The sequence below is a fragment of the Cannabis sativa genome, chromosome 4 (assembly GCF_029168945.1).
Source record: "Cannabis sativa cultivar Pink pepper isolate KNU-18-1 chromosome 4, ASM2916894v1, whole genome shotgun sequence".
Classification (NCBI taxonomy): domain Eukaryota; kingdom Viridiplantae; phylum Streptophyta; class Magnoliopsida; order Rosales; family Cannabaceae; genus Cannabis; species Cannabis sativa.
In genome coordinates this window covers 20,829,634-20,849,881 of record NC_083604.1, presented here as the reverse complement: position 1 = coordinate 20,849,881, position 20,248 = coordinate 20,829,634, and the positions used below count along the sequence as shown (strand labels likewise).

The 20,248-nt window shown below is 34.0% G+C and overlaps 1 protein-coding gene across 1 annotated transcript; it reads left to right on the top strand.

The window, feature by feature from the left end:
* The first annotated feature begins 2,677 nt into the window (after positions 1 to 2,677).
* LOC115712625 (DNA (cytosine-5)-methyltransferase 1) lies at positions 2,678 to 9,976 on the top strand. Its single transcript, XM_030640928.2, has 12 exons — positions 2,678 to 3,012; positions 3,144 to 4,644; positions 5,033 to 6,548; positions 6,705 to 6,872; positions 7,013 to 7,214; positions 7,300 to 7,411; positions 7,490 to 7,637; positions 7,752 to 7,949; positions 8,183 to 8,461; positions 8,556 to 8,717; positions 8,831 to 9,049; positions 9,360 to 9,976. The coding sequence occupies exons 1-12, from the start codon at positions 2,964 to 2,966 to the stop codon at positions 9,495 to 9,497; spliced, it is 4,692 nt and encodes a 1,563-aa protein (XP_030496788.2). The 5' UTR covers positions 2,678 to 2,963; the 3' UTR covers positions 9,498 to 9,976.
* The last annotated feature ends 10,272 nt before the right edge of the window (positions 9,977 to 20,248 follow it).

Sequence of the window (20,248 nt, the reverse complement as noted above, 5' to 3'; positions counted from 1 at the left end):
AAGGGGCCGGCCTAGGCAATGTGGAAACAAGGCTTGCCTCTTTTCCAACTTTCCTTTTCCTACACTTGATAGTTTCCCTTTTTGTGAAAAATTGCCAATTCCATTGTTCAACCATATTAATGATAAATCTAATTATTTAATAATTAAAAATAATTATCAAATAATATATTATCATTTATTTTATTAATAATGAAACTAATTAAAGTTTCCTAATTAATAAATATGCCCTTCAAAATCTCTATTTACTGTTTTGCCCTTAATAAGTGCTAAATTCTCAAACTGACAAGTCTATCTTGAGAATTTTTAATTGATTAATTAAAATCAATTAAATGAGTCCTACAAGTAATATCATCTCAACTAGTGAGGGGACCATGTGTCTATATATCCGAGCTTCCAATAAGCAAATCTAGAATTTACCACTTAAATTCACTGACTTATTAATTCTTCGTTGAATCCACACATAGAACTCAGAATTGCACTCTCAGTATATAGAATGCTCTATATGTTCCACCATATAGACACATTATTAGTTATCCATTGTTATAATCCTAATGTGATCAATGATCCTCTATATGGATGATCTACACTGTAAAGGGACTTAAATTACCGTAACACCCTACAATGTATTTTATCCTTAAAACACTTAACCCTGTATAAATGATATTTCAACTAAGTGAAATGAGTACTCAATCATTTATCTCGTTTGGTTAAGCTCGAAGGAAATCACCCTTTGCTTACTATTCGCCAGATAGAAGCTATAGATTCCATATTTATGTTAGCGCTCCCACTCAATCGCACTACCGTGTTCCCAAAATGTATGTATTGCCCAGACTAAAGTTTTAGGCTTAACTAACAAATCAAAGAACACGAATAATACTCTTGAAATTAAGCCTAACCATATCAGGATTTAGATAATGTGATCTAGGATCAACTTATGATATTGAATTGAATAGATGTTTACGATAAGTTTCAAAATCTAATTCAAAGTTCAATATCGGTCCATTCCAATGCATACTCCATGCATCCAACCTGAGCTTTACTTTAACCTATGTTCTGGAAAGAACATAACATTTCTCCAAATGTAAGTAAACTCTGTTGTAGATTGTCATATCAGTGAAACCCAGTGTTCTGATAAATCTAGGAATACTTTATTCACATAGTCATGTTTATTTTCCACTGTGTTGACAACACAATAAACATGTTCAAGTATGTGAAAGGGGTTTGGATGAATTTATAAATCAAATAGACAAGCAATTGATTAAGTGAACCAAAACATACACAAGTGAATGAAAAATTACTTCTGTTACTTTATTGATATAGAATAATCTGGATTACATTGAAACAGAGTTTTATTTAGGGCATAAAACCCAACAGGAACACCCATGTGGCACCTTGACTTCTCTAAGCCAAGGTCAGCCTTCCAACCATCTGAGTAACAATGGGCTCATTTTTCGCGTGACTGTGTGCCTCGTGCACACTTCCGTCTCTCGAACAACTCTTGCCGAGTCATGCTCATAAGCATCCATGAGTGCATCCATGCATTGAGGCTCTCTCGCCAAGATACTCGCACTGTCCATAGGAACTAACTATGATAAGGCAAATCCCAACACCGACGCTCACCTTGTCACTCGTGACCAAGGTAGCATGTGTGGCAAGATGCTAACACAAAGTCAACATGCCAACGCTTCTATCATGCCCCATTCGATACTGTCCGAACAGTCTGCCTCGTCGCCTAAGGACTCCCATACGTCCATGGACCAATCCTCAAGGCACCATGCCTCCACGCATGTTGGCAGGCCCTCGAGACAAGCCACCAAACTAGTTGCATACATTAGACCTCTGTCCCTTTCCAACATGGTGTGTTCGTCCCATGCGCGTATGCAAACTAGCCCACGAATGACTACCTGTGTCATCTCATGTTGAGACTCGTGGCCAAGGTGCACCACAACATCTCTTGGAAGTTTAGGCCACGTCCCGTGCAAGCGGCATATCGACAAGCCAATGGAAACATACCTATTAACCTCTGGCGGCTTCTTAAACGCACTATCGGGTCGACCCGATAATGTCCATGAGTACTCCAACTCATGGAGACATATGAGTCCCTTCGTGGTCCTCATATGCTCGTCCTACTAGCCCTGCTGACTAGTAGTAGCTCATGACTTAGCACCAAGGTGCCAAGAGGTGGTAAAGAGCTAATACCAGGGTACCCCTTAAAGAGCATTCTGAGCTTTTAGCCTTCTACGAGGAACATACATGATTTTGGCTCTGTAGACATACGACGAAGCCGCATACCGAATCACATAGTCTCGCCGATCCGATTGCACCATTATATTTGTAGACCCAAATAAATGGCGAATACCAAGTCCCGTCCCATTCCGAACAATATTGAAGATATTTACGAAAAGCCACTGCCGTACAAACTAAGCATCAGCATTCACCTCAACATGCGCTACCACTTGACCACCACTTGGCCAACTTATGGGCATCACTTAGCTTGTAACGTGCCATCTTGGCACGCACGTTACACACCGTGTGGTTTAGGAAAAATTCAAATCGCGATCGCACCGTATAGAATTTCAAACCGTATTTTTTTTGCGGCGTGGTGTGGTACGGGTAAATTGAGCGTTTTGATTAACACCCCTTATATCGTCTAATTTACCTTAAAAAAATAGTTGGAGGGGGTGTTATCTTGTTCAATTCCGTACACTATTTAGAACGAATCCTCTTCTCAATCGGTAAAATTAGGAAAAAGAAAAGCACGTTTGGTTACGTTTTGAAATTTCAATGCTACACTTGGCGCCAACTTCGTCTCAAAATACACGGTTTGGCGCTCTATTTTCCCATCAAATCAGACACTATTAAAATCCCCTTCTTCTCACTCTCTCACTCAGTTTCTAGGGTTTCCTTTCCGTTCTCCTTTCTCTCCCCTCCCATTTCACTCAGTATAGCATATTCTTCCTTGAATGGGGTCTCTCCCCGAGCATGCTCTTTCCAATCAGACTGAAAATCCAGGTATTGTTAATCTATTTCGATTGATTTCTTCTAACACAATTGGGTCATTTTGTAAACTGTTTTTCTGCATGTGGTTTTGTTTTCTTCTTCTTTCCATAGTGTTATATATTGATACTTAGTAATTGTAACAGGATCTAAGAAGAAGAAGGGTAAAACAAATGATTCTGTGAAAGCTGAGCCTAAAGGGAAGAAGCGTGCTTCCCCTCGTAATGCTGGTAGCGAAGAAGAGGCTTCTGGGGCTCGAAAGCTGCCCAAGCGAGCAGCTGCTTGTACAGACTTCAAGGAGAAGTCAGTTCGCCTGTCCGAAAAATCCAACCTTTTGGAGAAAAAGAAGGATCAGCTTGTCGATGACGAGATCCTGGCTTTGCGCCTTACTTGTGGAGAAGGAGGTGATGTTGATCGACCCAACAGAAGGCTTACTGAGTTCATTGTTCATGATGAAGATGGTGTTTCGCGTCCTCTTGAGATGTTAGAAGTCGATGACATGTTTATTTCTGGCGTTGTATTGCCTTTGGAAGAAAATTCTGACAAGGGTAAGGCCGTAGGAGGAGGCATAAGATGTGAAGGTTTTGGGCGAATAGAATCGTGGGACATCTCTGGTTACGAAGATGGAAATCCAGTTGTATGGCTTTCGACTGAGGCTGGTGATTATCTCTGTGTGAAACCTGCTGCTACTTACAAGAAGTTTTATGGTCATTTCTTTGAGAAGGCCCGTGTTTGTGTAGAGGTCTACAAACAACTTTCTAAATCATTTGGAGGGAGCTTTGATTGCAGTCTTGACGAGTTACTAGCTGGTGTTTTTCGTTCAATGAATGCCAGCAAGTGCTTTTCAGGTAATTTGCCTATAAGAGATTTTGTTGTTTCTCAGGGTGAGTTTATATATAAACAATTGATAGGCTTGGATGAAACATCCAAAAATGGTCAACTGTTTGTCAATGTTCCTGTTCTTGCTACATTAAGAGATGAGTGTAAAAAGCGTCAAAATTTCATGGAACCGAATACCATCCCTTCAAATGGGACCTTAAAGATCAATTCAGAAAGTGGAGATGCTAAAACTAAACCAGATGCATCTGGCTCGCCTGCTTGTGCTGAAGAGGTAGATGATGATGTGAAACTAGCAAAGCTATTGCAAGAAGAAGAGTACTGGCAATCAATGAAACAGAAAAAGGGCCGGGGTTTGGTCTCAGGGTCAAACAAGTACTATGTTAAAATTAATGAAGATGAAATTGCAAATGACTATCCTCTACCTGCTTTTTACAAGACCTCTGCCGAAGAAACTGATGAGTTCATAGTGTTTGATAGTGACTTGGACATGTGCAATCCTGATGAGCTTCCTCGAAGTATGCTTCATAATTGGTCTCTCTATAATTCAGACTTGAGATTGGTTTCACTAGAGCTTCTTCCTATGAAACCTTGTTCAGATATTGATGTTACGATATACGGGTCTGGTATTATGACTGCTGATGATGGAAGTGGATTCTGTCTCGATGATGATCTAGACCAGTCATCTTCAAAGAGCATGGAAGCACAGGCTGTTGATGGTATGCCGATCTATTTGAGTGCTATAAAAGAGTGGATGATTGAATTTGGGTCGTCAATGGTTTTCATTTCAATCCGAACAGATATGGCATGGTATTTTTTTTTTAATATTCTTTTCTTGTCATTGTCACTTTTTACCAACTTTAGTTCCTGTGACTTAAATCGTTTTAATGGAAACTTGCTACTTAGTCTTACAATTTATCTTATTCTTTTCTTTTTAAACAATGATGAATTTTATTGATAAAGGATGAAACAACTTTTGGAATAATGTTTTGGGTTAATACATATGCAAAGAGCGTGGTGTAAATATTGCACACATCGTTTTGAAATTTTAGTTGTATGCAATTATGATAATAATGATGAGCGGTTAATGTGTGGTCAAGCAGATAGGGTCAGTAGAATTATTCTAAAAGAGATCAAATATGGTTGCTACCTGCTTGTTACTAAAACATTTGGTGTTACTTTTCTCCAAAATTTCCAGGTACAGACTTGGCAAGCCGTCAAAGCAATATGCACCATGGTATGAAACAGTTTTAAAGACAGCCAAGCTTGGAATAAGTATTATTACTTTGTTGAAGGAACAAAGCCGAATTTCACGGCTTTCTTTTTCTGATGTCATCAAGAGAGTATCTGAGTTTAAAAGGGATGGTCGTGCTTACATTTCTTCTGATGCAGCTGCTATTGAGAGATACGTTGTGGTACACGGTCAGATTATACTACAATTGTTTGCAGAATTTCCAGATGATATGATCAGAAAATGTGCATTTGTGATGGGTCTTGCAGATAAAATGGAGCAGAGGCACCATACTAAATGGTTAGTGAAAAAGAAAAAAGTTCTGCAGAAAAGTGAACTCAATTTGAACCCAAGGGCTGCACTGGCACCTGTGGTATCCAAGAGGAAGGCTATGCAAGCTACGACTACAAGGCTGGTCAACAGAATTTGGGGAGAGTACTATTCGAATTACTCTCCAGAAGCTTCAAATAAAGAAGCTGAATGTGAAACAAAAGAAGAGGATGAAGTTGAGGAGCAAGAAGAAATTGATGATGATGATGCTGATGCTGATGCTGTAGAGGGCTTGCTAGGGTTGGAACAAGCAGAGAAACCCAGTCCATTGTCTAGGAAAACTAAATCTTGCTTTTCTGAAAAGGAAGTATCTTGGGATGGGAAGCCTGTTGGTAAAACAACTTCTGGTGAAGCTCTTTATCAGCGAGCTTTCCTTCGTGGAGAAACAATAACTGTTGGGGGAGCTGTTTTGGTGGAAGTTGAGGACTCAGATGAACAAGATATATATTTGGTGGAGTATATGTTTGAAGCATCAGATGGAAGAAAGATGCTTCACGGAAGAGTGATGCAACGGGGATCTCAAACAGTTCTTGGAAACACTGCTAATGAAAGAGAAGTATTCTTGACAAATGAATGCATAAACATGAGACTGGAGGATTGTAAACAAAATGTTGTTGTAGCTATCAGATTAATGCCATGGGGCCATAATCATCGGAAGGATAATGCAATTGCTGACAAAGCTGATAGAGCAAGAGCAGATGAGAGGAAAAAGAAGGGTTTGTCAGTTGAATATTTCTGTAAAAGCTTGTATTGTCCTGAAAAAGGTGCTTTCTGTAGTCTTTCTCCTGATACTATTGGCCTGGGCTCTGGTAACTGCCACTCTTGCCGAATAAATGAAGTTCAGAGGGAAAAGGAAATTTATAAATTAAATTCATCCAAGAGTAGTTTTGTCTATAAAGGAACTGAGTATTCTGTTTATGATTTTGTGTATATAAGCCCCCATTATTTCTCTGAGGAAAGAGTGGAGAACGGAACTTTTAAAGGTGGGAGGAATGTGGGTCTAAAAGCTTATGTTGTGTGCCAAGTGTTGGAGATTAACACTAAAAAAGGAGCTAAAGAAGCTGAAATCAAATCTACACAGGTGAAGGTGAGGAGATTTTATAGGCCAGAGGATATATCATCTCAGAAGGCATATGTTTCTGATATTCGTGAGGTAAATGCTTTCTAATTTTTTAATTAATTTATTTATTTTTTGGTGTAGCGAAGCCTCTTACCATTGTTTTCATTCATCTTCAATTTTAAATACTGACCTGCTCATTAATAATTGCTTAATCTTTATGTTAATTCAAGCTCCTCTATTAAATATTAGGTTTATTACAGCGAAGAAACACACGTTTTAACTGTTGACAACATTGAAGGGAAATGTGAAGTTAGAAAGAAAAATGATGTTCTGCTACTATGTGATGGTCTCGCCATATTTGAGCATACTTTCTTCTGTGAACGTTTGTATGATCCTAAGAAAGGATCACTCAACCAGGTAGTTGTTTGATTAGATCTATAGTTAAATTGCTCTTATGATATTAAAATATATGTTATTTAAGGCAATAAAATTTATCAAAGGTGAATAATAGAAGCTTCATTTATTAATACAATATTTTTGTGCCTCTTTGTGGACAGTTGCCAGCTCAGGTAAGATTAAGGTACTCAACTGTCAAGTTCGATAGTGATGCTGCGTCCAGAAAGAAAAAGGGCAAGAGTAAAGAGGGAGAAAATATTTCAGAAATTGAAAAACCTACAGAAGCATCTCAGGAGGAGCGTTTGGCCACATTAGACATTTTTGCTGGTTGTGGTGGTTTGTCAGAAGGCTTGCATCAATCTGGTACTTATGTTTGGTGTTTCTTTTGCCATTATGTTAGTTTTCATTATCAACTGCTGGATGATAAACTTTTTCTTGCTATTTATAGGTGCTTCATCAACTAAGTGGGCAATTGAGTATGAAGAACCCGCTGGAGATGCATTTAAACTCAACCACAAAGAGTCATCTGTGTTTGTTAATAACTGCAATGTGATTTTAAGGTAAACGACTGTGCTGAATGGCTTGATACCCCCTCCAGTTTGTAAGTATCTTATAATTTGTTGTAATTTGTAATGCAGGGCTATAATGGAGAAGTGTGGGGATGTAGACGATTGCATTTCAACACCTGAAGCAGCTGAGTTAGCTGCAGCTCTCAATGAAAGCGTGATTAATGATTTACCACTGCCAGGGCAAGTGGATTTCATTAATGGAGGACCTCCATGTCAGGTATTCACAAGTTTTACCTTTAATGTTCAGAACTCATCTTTAAGTCTGCCAAACACAAGGCCTTTTGGAGTTGTGGGAATAAACTAATAGGGGGAAAATTGATTCCTTTTGCAGGGATTTTCAGGAATGAACAGGTTCAACAACAGCACTTGGAGTAAAGTTCAGTGTGAAATGATCTTGGCGTTCTTATCGTTTGCAGATTACTTCCGTCCTAAGTACTTCCTTTTAGAAAATGTGAGAAACTTTGTATCCTTCAACAAGGGTCAGACATTTCGATTGACTCTGGCTTCACTTCTTGAGATGGGTTATCAGGTAAGCTATGCTCTACTGCTTAGAAGGGCAAAATAGCTGTTCCAGTAATTTCTTTTTCCATACTAATTACAATATCATGTATTTGCATGCATAAAATGTACATACTATGCAGTATACATATATCACTGATGTAGTTATCTGGTTTTGTGGGTGTATGTAAGGATTTTTTTTGTTTATATTTTGTAAATATATAACTAAACCTTAAGAGTGGATTGATTGATGTTGATGTGTAGGTGAGGTTTGGTATTCTGGAAGCTGGAACGTTTGGGGTTTCTCAGTCACGAAAACGAGCATTTATTTGGGCAGCCTCACCAGAAGAGGTTCTCCCAGAATGGCCAGAACCGATGCATGTGTTTGCTGCCCCGGAGTTGAAGATCTCATTATCAGGCAATCTACAATATGCTGCTGCTAAGAGCACTGCAAATGGTGCTCCGTTTCGGGCAATAACTGTGCGGGATACGATTGGTGATCTTCCACCTGTAGGAAATGGAGCCTCTAAGGCCAATTTAGAGGTATTTAAATTCATATTTCATGTTTAGTTTGTTATTTTTTTCTTTTAAATTCAAAGGACTAAAGAAAACAAACATCTGGTTGTTGTTTATACAGTATGAAGGTGAAGCCATCTCATGGTTTCAGAAGAAAATTAGAGGGAGCATGGCGGTTTTGACTGATCACATATCAAAAGAAATGAATGAGCTAAATCTTATTCGATGTAAGAAGATTCCTAAGCGAGCTGGTGCAGATTGGCATGACCTTCCTGATGAAAAGGTGCAATAGAAATAGTTAGTTTTTTTTTTTTCTACAAAGAAATAGTTAAATTTTGCTAGTGAGAAACTCACTGTTTATCAATGATGAAACTTACACATTCAAACAAATTGTAGGTAAAATTGTCCACTGGCCAAATGGTTGATTTAATACCATGGTGCTTGCCAAACACTGCCAAGCGCCACAATCAGTGGAAGGGCCTGTTTGGAAGGTTGGATTGGGAAGGGAATTTCCCAACTTCCATTACAGATCCTCAGCCAATGGGTAAGGTTGGGATGTGCTTTCACCCTGACCAAGACAGGATTCTGACGGTTCGAGAGTGTGCCCGATCACAAGTAAGTTTATGTTTCTTAAATAATTTTATTTACTGTTAGAATATGCTCCAAAGTTTAAGCAAGTCTTTGCTGTTGTCAATAGAAATGAAAAATAGGGTTAGGTTTTACAATTTACTTGGCCATAAACTTTGAAGTATAACTTAGCCAGTAAAAGAGACGAATGTAATAATAAAAAATCTACTATTTAGCTGTCATAATTGAGGCTCAATAGACAGAATAATAGATCATTAGATTGTAAGTAGTCAGATAAAAACTGCTGATGTAGTGTTATCATGGTGTTGAAAAATTCTCTTGATATTGCCTGATGCAGGGTTTCCCGGACAATTACCAGTTTTCCGGCAATATCCTTCACAAGCACAGACAGATAGGAAATGCTGTACCTCCTCCTCTGGCATATGCATTAGGTAGAAAACTCAAGGAAGCCCTGGCCAGCAAGAGGTCCAGCTAGTGAGTTACTTTCGTTATTGTTATGAATCAGAAGTTGGGCAAGATCAAGTAGGGGCAGATTATTTTTACACAAACCACATATTGGATTGGAGCCACAGATTGAAGAAAGGGCGGATTCGAATATTCATTTGCCTGAGCTGTAGAATTTTCTTTATTGGCATTGTTTAATTGATGACACATTCTAGCTTCAAGTTACTCATCAGAAGTGCAGTAGAACTGTAGAAGTTAGAACACACCACACCAGATCTAATGTTATGCTCAACACATTAGATCATTGTCAATATATTTGTTAATAAAATAGGAAACATTAGCTAATTCAAGATGGGAATTTATTTGTGAATTGCTTGTGGCTGGCATTTGTTTGTAGTATGTCATTGGATGATTTTAAACATCGAGGCATTATTTAAAGAGGAGAGTTGCATATGACATATTCTTCTTGAGTTCTAACATTTATCTTATGTCATTGTATTTTTAAAATTATTCTTCTTGAGTTCTAACATTTATCTTATGTCATTGTATTTTTAAAATTGTGTGATATTTTTATATTTTATTTAAAAAGAAACTACTACACATACAAACTTAAAGTCTAACATTAATGTGTTATATTGATTTATATCTTATTCAATAAGTTTTATTTAATATATAAAAATAAATAATTTATTGTTTTGATAAATAATTATATATCTTCTATAGTGGACACCCTAAAAAGGGTAACACTGATGCAGCCCCATTTTTACTAGTTTTCATTGGTTGTTAAATGAAGATCATTGTGTTATGCTGTACACTCCCACAAATGATTGTATACTATTTGAGATATTTACTAACAACAAGGTGAGAGCCTCAATTGCCGACCCGAACGATCCACTCATTCCAACTATATTACCAACAATCTTGTACCTGTAGAATCTGAACCCCAGTAGACATGAAACAAAGTAATACTTATAGACTTTATTAAGGGTAAATACCATTTTGGACCCTCTGTTTTGCAAAAGTTACCAATTAGACCCTGTGTTTTGTTAAATGACAAAATAGACCCTCTATTTTCTAAAATAGTACAAATAGGACCCTGAATTGATTTTTTGTCAAAATAAAATTTAATTATAATCCGATCTAAAAGTGCTATTACAAAACTGTTTATATTTTTTGTATCTGTTCGTATTAAGCATTGTCTTCAAGTTGGTTGTATTAAAAAAAAAGTTGTCAAAAATTAAGCTCAGGGTCCTATTTTTACTATTTTAGAAAATACATGGTCCATTTTGTCATTTAACAAAACACAGGGTCCAATCTGTAACTTTTACAAAATACAAGGTCCAAAATGGTATTTATCCTATTAAGAGAGAGAGAGAGAGGGATGTCGCATCGGCGTTCGCACCAGGAGAGAAACAAGGCTGAACTAGCGTTCTCTTCTCACTAGGAGGGCGGCTCCGCGTTCGGAACAAGTGTCACACACCAAAGAAAAAGGGTTATTCCCATTTAATCTGATTCAAAAAAATTTATTCTAATTTCAATCTCCAGTATATCACAATCAAATTATAAAATACACAGTTGTTCAAATCTATTCACAAGGTTTCAACTCAGATTGACGTAATTCATACATCAATTTACAAAAAAAAAAAAAAAAACCAATCAAACTTATAAAATATGTTACCAGTGTTTCAAAAATAAAAATAACCTAAACTGCCTTTGCAAATATTGAAATTATACTTGCAAAATAATTTTAATAATCTTTCTCAAACAAAAAAAATTCTTTCAGATCTAATATATCATCAGTTTCACATTCATTTGCTAAAAAAGAACTAAACTAAACTATTCATTAATTAATCAGGGATACTCTTTCCCCCAAAGATTTTAATCTCATGCGTGTGTATTCATCGTATCTTGCCCCACAAAAGTTACTCTCAACCAATCACAAACTATAAAATTGTCCATATCGGTGTTTCCCTTTTTCAAGAATCTATTGTAGAATTTCCCATAATTATATATCTTCAATTATTAAGTTTTTTTTACAAATTATATATAATTTTTCTTTGTTTCTAGTTTTCTTTAAAATTAACACACCTATATATATAAATATAATAAAATATTTTTTATAATACAATATGAACTATAATTAATTTAATATTGTTTATCTATTCTATATAAAGTGTGTCTATATAACAGAATTCTTGGTTTATGAAAAATTCATGGGTGACTTTTTATTTATATTAAAAATAAAATAGTTTATTAATAAAAATAAAATAGTTTATGAGAAATTCATGGATCACTTTTTATTTATATATAATAAAATAAATAAAATAAATCTCATTAAATCCAAAAAAATACGATTGAGTTTTTACAATCGTAACTCTGTTAATTAGTGACTCTTTGAACAATAAAACAATTGCAATACATGACTCAAATTTGTAAAGGGTGATCGTATTTTGCTTTTGGTTTATCGTTGGTATTTACCATCAAATTAAATAATTATTTTGATTTGATTTTTTTATAATTTTAAAATGTGGATTTGAATAATCCAAATCAATTCTTATAAATTTGAATCTTTTCAAATTTATATATCTCTTATGGTTATTTAATAAAAATTATCAGTTAAATGATTTTTTTTTTTTAATTTTCTATTAAATGTGTCTATTTAACGGAAATAGTTAGTCAAATAGTTGTTTTATAATTTTTCCTTTAATGTTATTATTTATTTTTCTGTCAAAATGTTAAATGAATATTCTAATTTTAGCTAAATAATCTTACCAAAATTTAATCTAACAAATTTCTCTCTCTAGAGCAAAAATCCTAGCCTCCAACACAGCCTTTACCAATTTAAAACCTTAGCTATAATTTCTTAAGCTATATTTTATAATTTTAATTTTCATTTTAAAATTTAAAAAATACGAATGAAGACAACATGCTACATGCTATTATACAAAAATATTTCATTTATATATCCCACGATGTTTCAAAAATACTTTGGAAAGTTCATCTTGAATTAATTATTAATATGTAAAAAAAAGATATTAGTTATTATATTATTACTTCAAACAAAGGGAAGATCTAGCGGTGCTTCTACTTTCTAACCATCTCTTGGTTTCGGGCAGAAAGTCATATTCATGTGTTACGTGTACGTTAAACTTTTGTTAATAGGACAGCGAAGAGACTATATATAGTCTTACAGAACTTGAAATGTGAATCTGAGTTGTCAGTATATACATAAACCTCAATTTTGGCTTCTTTAACCAGCTGCCACACACAAGTTACTTACTCTGAATTTATAACCATTTACAATTTTTTAACACTCAAAAAGTTACCGAGTTTATTTTCTATAGCTCTACTTATTAAGGTAGAAAAATATTTTTAGATTGACTCTTGTATTCCATTTATTAAATGAATTATTTTCAAGTTGACACATTAACTTAAAGATGACACAATAATGACCTACTACAAAGTATACACTTATATTCATTTTATTTATTGAGAATCAAAACTTCAATCTTCTTTACTAGATTAGCCAGACACACACAATATTTGGACATAAACACAGGACACAATATTATAACTCAAACTCAGAAACACTTAGTTGAAACTTGAATGAATAATGCCACTCTTTTAAGTTTTAAGACTGTATATATGACTAGGCAACTTTGGTTATTGTATTATCATTGCTGCTACATAGTTGATCATTTTTAGATTTTTAATGTGAAATTTCATATTGTGAGCTTTTTAGAGTTTCTAATAGACTTCAATGAGTAATAGATTTATATAATTATACTTGGAATAAATTTTGATAATGTTGTTTGGTGGATTCCTATTTTGTTATTAGGTAACATAATATTATTATTCGTTAGGTCTGTCACAATTATTAAGTGAGAATGAATCAATTTAAAAACCTTTCACTATATTGAAAGGTGAGATTGATTTTAATATGAGCTTAATTATATTTTTTTATTTTGTATATCTATTGTTTTATTTGAAAACGGGTGAATAAATGACTACACTATATAAAACAATTAAGGACATCACTCCAACTACAGAAAGTTGGAAGAATAAAATGAGAGTGTTAGAAAATTTAAAAAGCCGACAAATAAGAGTTCACCACTCAAATATCAAAAGTTTAATGTTAGCAGACAAAAAAGTATACAATCAGTTAATTTACTGTTAAAATTGTCAATACTCTACTAATAAATGCTATATTTTCTGAATTTTGCCTGTACACGCGTTGCAACAAATTATTATTTCATAAATATATTTTTTTTCCTTAAAAATGAACACAGGGTAATGATGTTGAACCTAATAACTAATAATATATTTTTTAATTTTTAATTGTATCACTTTTTAATAACGTAGAAAAAAACTAGCATAAAAATTAATTATACGTGCCTCGCACGTAACTTTTTGCTAGTACATATAAATATGTTACTATTTTTAATATATTATTTACACAATTTTTTAAATTTATATATATTTAAATTTGTAATACTTTTTATTTTTGTCACAATATTTTTTAATATGTAGGTAATTTATTAATATTTTAACTAATATTTTTTTAACACAAAGAGTTTAAGTGAAATTTTATATTTTTTCATTTTATTTTGAAAATTTTGTGAGATTTTTCAATTTTTTTTAAAAGAAAACTATAAGTTGCGTTTAGAAAAATAAATAAATAAACTGAAAAATAAACTACACATATAAAACTATGAATATTATTTTTTCTACAAATAAATTATATCTAAAAGGCTCACATGGTTAAAAACTATTTTAAATATTACTCATGTAGGTTATGAATAATGTTTTTATTATGTCATTTTGATCTATTAGAAAAATAGTATTTTGAGTCTCGACCATCTCTCCCCCTAGAAGCGAGATGGCCTAGAATTAATCCCAGCGCATGATGAAATTAGACAAACGCTTTTCTCTTTGGGGAGTATGAAGACCCCGGGTCCTCATGGTATGTCAGTCCTGTTCTTTAAGCACTACTGGAGCTCAGTTGGTATGGACTTCTGTGAGGCAGTTGTGGATTTCTTCAAGTCGGGGACCATAGGGGCATTAATGCGACAAATGTAATCCTTATTCCCAAGGTGCCCAATTCCAAAAAAGTATCGCAGTTCAGACCTATTTCTCTTTGTAATGTGGTGTACAAGGTTATCTCAAAAATAATTGCAAACAGAACCGGTCCTCCCTCGGTTGATTTGCCCTACTCAGACGGCTTTTGTTCCTGGTCATAGTATTCATGATAACAATGTGTTGGTCCAAGCGATCGTTCATTTGTTAAGCTTAAAAAAGGTAAAGAAGGCCTCTTAGCTATCTAAATAGACCTAGTGAAAGCTTATGACAAGTTAAGCTGGGAATTCATTGATCACGTCCTTCGTAGCTTTAAGGCCCCGTAAAAGTTTTGTAATTGGGTCTGCCAGTGCATTTCTATGACTTCGTTCAACATTTGCTTAAATGGAGGTTCAATCAGTAACTTGAACCTTGAGTGTGACATAAGGCAGGGTGACCCATTGTCCCCATATCTCTTTATCTGGGCTGCTGATATCCTTTTGCGTATTCTTGAGAATGCCCTTGAGACTGGTTCCATTAGAGGTATCACTTTGAGTAGGGATGGCTCTAGACTCTCCCATCTGTTCTTTGCGGATGACCTTATCCTTGTGGGTAGAGCGACTATTGCAGAAGCAAAGGGATTTCGGTAATGCCTGGAGAAATTTTATGATTGGTCTGGCCAACGTATAAACAAGCTTAAAACCTCCATCTTCTTCAGTAATAACACTAGTGAGGGTATGAAAAGAGGCATTCTCCAAGAGCTTGGGCTCAACATTGCCATTAGCAACATTAACTACTTGGGACTCCCCTTATTTAGGTCCCATCAAAAGGATGTTGATTTTAACTTCATTATTGAGAACTGTGTTTCAAAGCTCCACAGGTGGAAATTGAAAACTCTATCTAAGGTCGAACGTGCAACCTTGATCAAATCGGTGGGTCTTACTATGCCAGTCTACACTATGCAGACTACCAAGCTTTCTAAGAAATTCACATCTAAAATTGATGGTAGGTTAGAGATTTTTGGTGGGGTTGTGAATAGGGCAACAAAGCTATCTATTTGAAAGCTTGGGATCGTCTTTGCCTACCTAAGTCCTGGGGTGGCCTAGGTTTTTGAAAGACTTTGGAAATTAATCAGGCTTTGCTGCAAAGTTTTATGAACTAAGTATCTGAGAGGCAAGTCATTCTTGGATTGTTCCGATAAAAGCTCAGATTCTTGGTTCTAGAAGAATGTTGTGAAAACTAAGGAAATCCTTAATAAAGATGCATGCAAGCTGATATCTGATGGGGAAGAGACGAACATTTGGACTGATCCTTGGGTTATTCATGGTCAGGATTTTTACCCAAAGCCAACTTCGGCTGGGCCAGGGGAAGTAACGAAGGTTGTGTAACTACTGTTAGATAACGGGAACTGGGATATTCCAAAGCTTCGAACGATTTTTGACCCAAAAACGATTAGGCATATCATTAAAGGTGGTAGACCCTGTGGTCAGGGTAGTGACAGGTGGGTGTGGACAAAAGAGCCTAATAATTTATTTACTACTAAATCTACTTATCTTATTCAAGCTCTTAAGCGAGCCACTTCCTACGTGGTTGCCCCCACCTTGTGGAACAAACTCTAAAACACTAAAATTTTGGAGCGTCATAAGGTACTCTGGTGGTGCATAATTTTTTAGGCTCTTCCTATTAGTGGCCTCCTTGCTAAGAGAATTCAAGTTGATGAGATTTCTTGTCCTCTCTGTGGAGATGGTGAGGAGTCGATGGAGCATCTTTTCCTCTATTGTAATTTTGCTTTCCACCTTTGGAGTGTTGGGTTTTGTGCCCTAAATAAAACCCTTTAGAATCTGATTAGTTATCAATATAAGAAATTTGAAGTGATTTATGTTCGCATGAATTTTACATGCTAATGGTTTAATATGTTTATTACATTTATACACAAAATCTGTTAAATCCAGATCATATGTTTATTCACAATTACAGTATCGTCAACACAGTGGAATGCGATTGTGATCATATGAATCAAAAGACTAAGTCCCTGTTTCATAAGTGTTTTGGATTTACACTAATGTGATAATTACCGATGATGTGTACTTACACTTGGAGTAAGTGTTATGTTCTTTCCAGGACATTAGTAAAGTATACTAGTTTCGAATGTATGGAGTATACATTGGACTGGACCGATATTGCAACTTAGTTAAGATATTATAAACTTACCGTTATATCTTTCCAAGTCAATACCAGTAGTTGATCTTAAGATTAAAAGAATCTAAATCCTGATATGCTTAGGCTCAACTCAGGAGTGCTATTCATGTTCTTTGATTTATTAGTTAAGCCTACTTTTGGGTCAGGGTGATACGTATATTTTGGGAACATGATAGTATGATTGAGTGGGAGTGCTGAACATAAATATGGAATCTATAGCTTCTACTGGTGTATAGAAGTTAAGTGATGATTCCCTTCGAGCTTAGCTAAATAGAAGTAAATGGATGAGCTCTTGTTTAAGTGACTAATTCTTAGATCATTAAACATCATTTACAGGTAGCTAAGCGTTTTAAGGGGCAAAATACATTGAGGGGTGAGAACGGTAAAATTATCCCATCTCGATGTAAATCATCTATATAGAGGATCTTTGATCACAATAAGATTATAACAATGGTTAAATGAGATAACATATCTATATCGTGGAACATATAATATGCTCTATATAAGTCTGAGAGTGAAGTTCTAAGTTCTAAGAGTGGATCAACGAAGAATTAATAAGTAGGAATTTACTTAGTAAATTCGGTTCACTTATTGGAAGCTCAACATATAGATCCATGGTCCCCATTCTAGTTGAGACTATACTGCTTGTAAAACTCAATAATTGATTTGTGATTAATCAATTATAATTCTAAAGTTAGACTATGTCTAATTTGTGAATTTTCACTAAGCAGGGGCGAAATTGTAAAGAAAAGAGATTCTAGGTTTATTTATTTATTAATAGACTTTATATGTCTAATTAATAATTAAAATAAATGAAAATATTATTTAATAATCTATTTTAGATATTAAATAATTAGTTTTGGCATTTAAATGGTTAGAATTAAAAAATTGGCGTTTTTGAGAAAATAGAAATAAAATTTGTGAAAACTGCAAAAATCAAGTGGGGCCCATTACACACCATGGCCGGCCACTTAAAGTGGTTTTTCAAATTGATATTTTCATTATTTTAATGCCAAATAATTCCTAACCTAAACCTAGTAGTTGCTTATAAATAGAAAGTGATGGCTCAGTCAAATCATAAGTTTTTATAAGCTTTTCTGTCAGAAAATTCTCTCTTCAGAAAATCTGAGCCTTCCCTTTTCTCTTCTATAGCCGAAATCCCTTTTCTCTTTTCTTCTTCTAAATTTCGAACCTTAGTGATAGAGTAAGTGCCCACACACAGCAAGTGGTAACTCAATCATAGATTGGAAGACTGTGAAGGATCACACACAAAGAGAAGGACATTCGGGCTCAGATCTTGATAATACTTTGCGACAGAAAGGATACAAGGGTTAGAGATCTGAGTGGAAGGAGACATTAATTCCGCTGCATCAATGTAAGGTTTTCTTAACTTTATATGTGTTTATTTATTGTTTTAGAAAGTTCATATTTAGGGTGTTAAACAACATACTTGTGAGTAGATCTAAGATCCTGGTAAAATAAATTCCAACAACTGGCCTCAGAGCCATGGTAATTGATTTGCTTACAAGAAATTTGGACTTTAAAACGATTGTTTGTTATTTGGATGGTTTCATGTTGTATTGAGTGTTATATGATGATTGATTGATGTTTGTGAATTTTCGTGAAAAATAATTGAAATTTTGTTTCTGAAATTATTTTTATTGGATAGTATGGAAAAAATTAAGCAATTTACTTTTATACAGAACTCAATTTCGATTTAATTTGAATTAGTTATGATTTTTTGAAGTTTCAGAAAAAATCAGGATCGTGCAACAGGGCACGCGTGCGGACAGCACGCGATCATACAAGCTGCTCGACCGAGCGCCTGTCTGAACCGCCCATCCGCATGCGAAAATCATGCAAACCCTCCCCAGCGCCGAGCTTGCTCGGCCATGCACTCCAAGACGCGCGCGCGGACAGTATGCTCAACATACTGTCCGTACAGCTCGCAATTTTTTTGTTTTTCTTCGATTTTCATGCTATTTCATGGATTTAACTTCCGATTTTTTGTGTAGTTTTGTATTTAGACATTTACTATTCCTATTTCAATTCTAAATATCATTATTAAATTAATTAATTTTTTTTTTAAATTTAATTCATGATATTAGTGTAATTTAAATTTGAAAATAGTAAATATCTATCTTTTTTGCTTAATTATCTATCTTATTTTTAAATTTGATTATATCTTATCTTATTTTAAATTTAATGTCAGATATTAAATTTTTTAAATTAAATATTTTTTTAAATAATTTGACCTTATTTAAATTTAAAATAAGATAACTATAATCATGATATTTTAAATAGATGTAAGATATTTTGCTAACTTTTAAATTTTGTTATTTTATTTATTTAAATTAAATCATAAAATTTGAAAAAAGATATTTATTTATCTTTTTTAATTTTTTATTTATAAAATAACATTAAATTTTTTAAAAGTAGTTAACAAATTTTTGAAATGATATTTAGGTTAGTTGAAACCTAATTTTTCAAAATTGTAGGTTTAATTTTAAATATTATTTTTAAATTAATTTCGAAATATATATTTATTTTTTTAATTTCGAAATAAATATTTTTTTATTATTTATTTAATTTTTTCGAAATTTAATTATTTAAAATTAAATAAATCCTACATCCAACTATCCAGCTAACCTTGTTGCAGGAGTATGTGTTTTAGCTTGTTTGTAAGTTTTTAAAACCTATCATTACTTGATTGCAAATAGCCATGGTTAAGTTGTTGAGAGATCCAATGATCTGATTTTAACTCATGGCTCCCTTGGTCAAGTAAATAATTTGTAACAAGTAATTTTCACAATCTTCTTTCATCTGTGTATGACCTAGCAACATGATAGGATCCATCCAAATGTGTGCCTGTGTGAGCCTATATGTTTATTTTATTATATAGATGCATATAGGTTGTTGCTAAATAAAATGTCACACCATGATAGATTTTATTTAGGTCCATTTAGTTTTTGGACCTATTCAATTAATAACAGTTATTTATTTTAAGGTTAAATTCCTCTCTTTTGGGCCTTGTGTGAGAGTTGGGGGCCAATAGAAGTGGGTACTACATACTGAACCCAGCTCCCCCTCACATGAACTACCCCAATTGTGAAGGCCCATTTGCCTTATTTGAATAACTGTGCTAGGTTAATTAAATTAGTTTGACCTAATAAAATTGAATTAGCAACATAATTAACTTTTAAAAATATATGAAATTTATTTTCATTTTAATATTTTAAAGTTAATTTTAAGAAAACCACTTTTAGTTTTAGATATCATTTCTAGACAAACTATTTGTATTTTTCTTGTATTTAATTAAATAAAGAATTTTAACTAACTAGATTCTTTGTGGAGCTTATTTAATTAAATATTCCTATTTAAGTTATAAATTAGTTATTTTAACTGATTTTTCATATCTAACTTAAATTTGAATTTTTATTTAAATTTAAAATTAAGTTGAGGAATCCTAGGCATTAGTTATTAAAGATTCTTAAGATATTTTTTTAAGTTAGTTTTAAACTTAAAATG

Bases quoted from the DNA above. Each gene is read 5' to 3' on its own strand.
- LOC115712625 (XM_030640928.2), top strand. From the start codon at position 2,964: ATGGGGTCTCTCCCCGAGCATGCTCTTTCCAATCAGACTGAAAATCCA. The intron at 7,638-7,751 runs GTATTCACAAGT...TTCCTTTTGCAG, and splicing joins ATGGAGGACCTCCATGTCAG to GGATTTTCAGGAATGAACAG. The intron at 7,950-8,182 runs GTAAGCTATGCT...GTTGATGTGTAG, and splicing joins TTCTTGAGATGGGTTATCAG to GTGAGGTTTGGTATTCTGGA.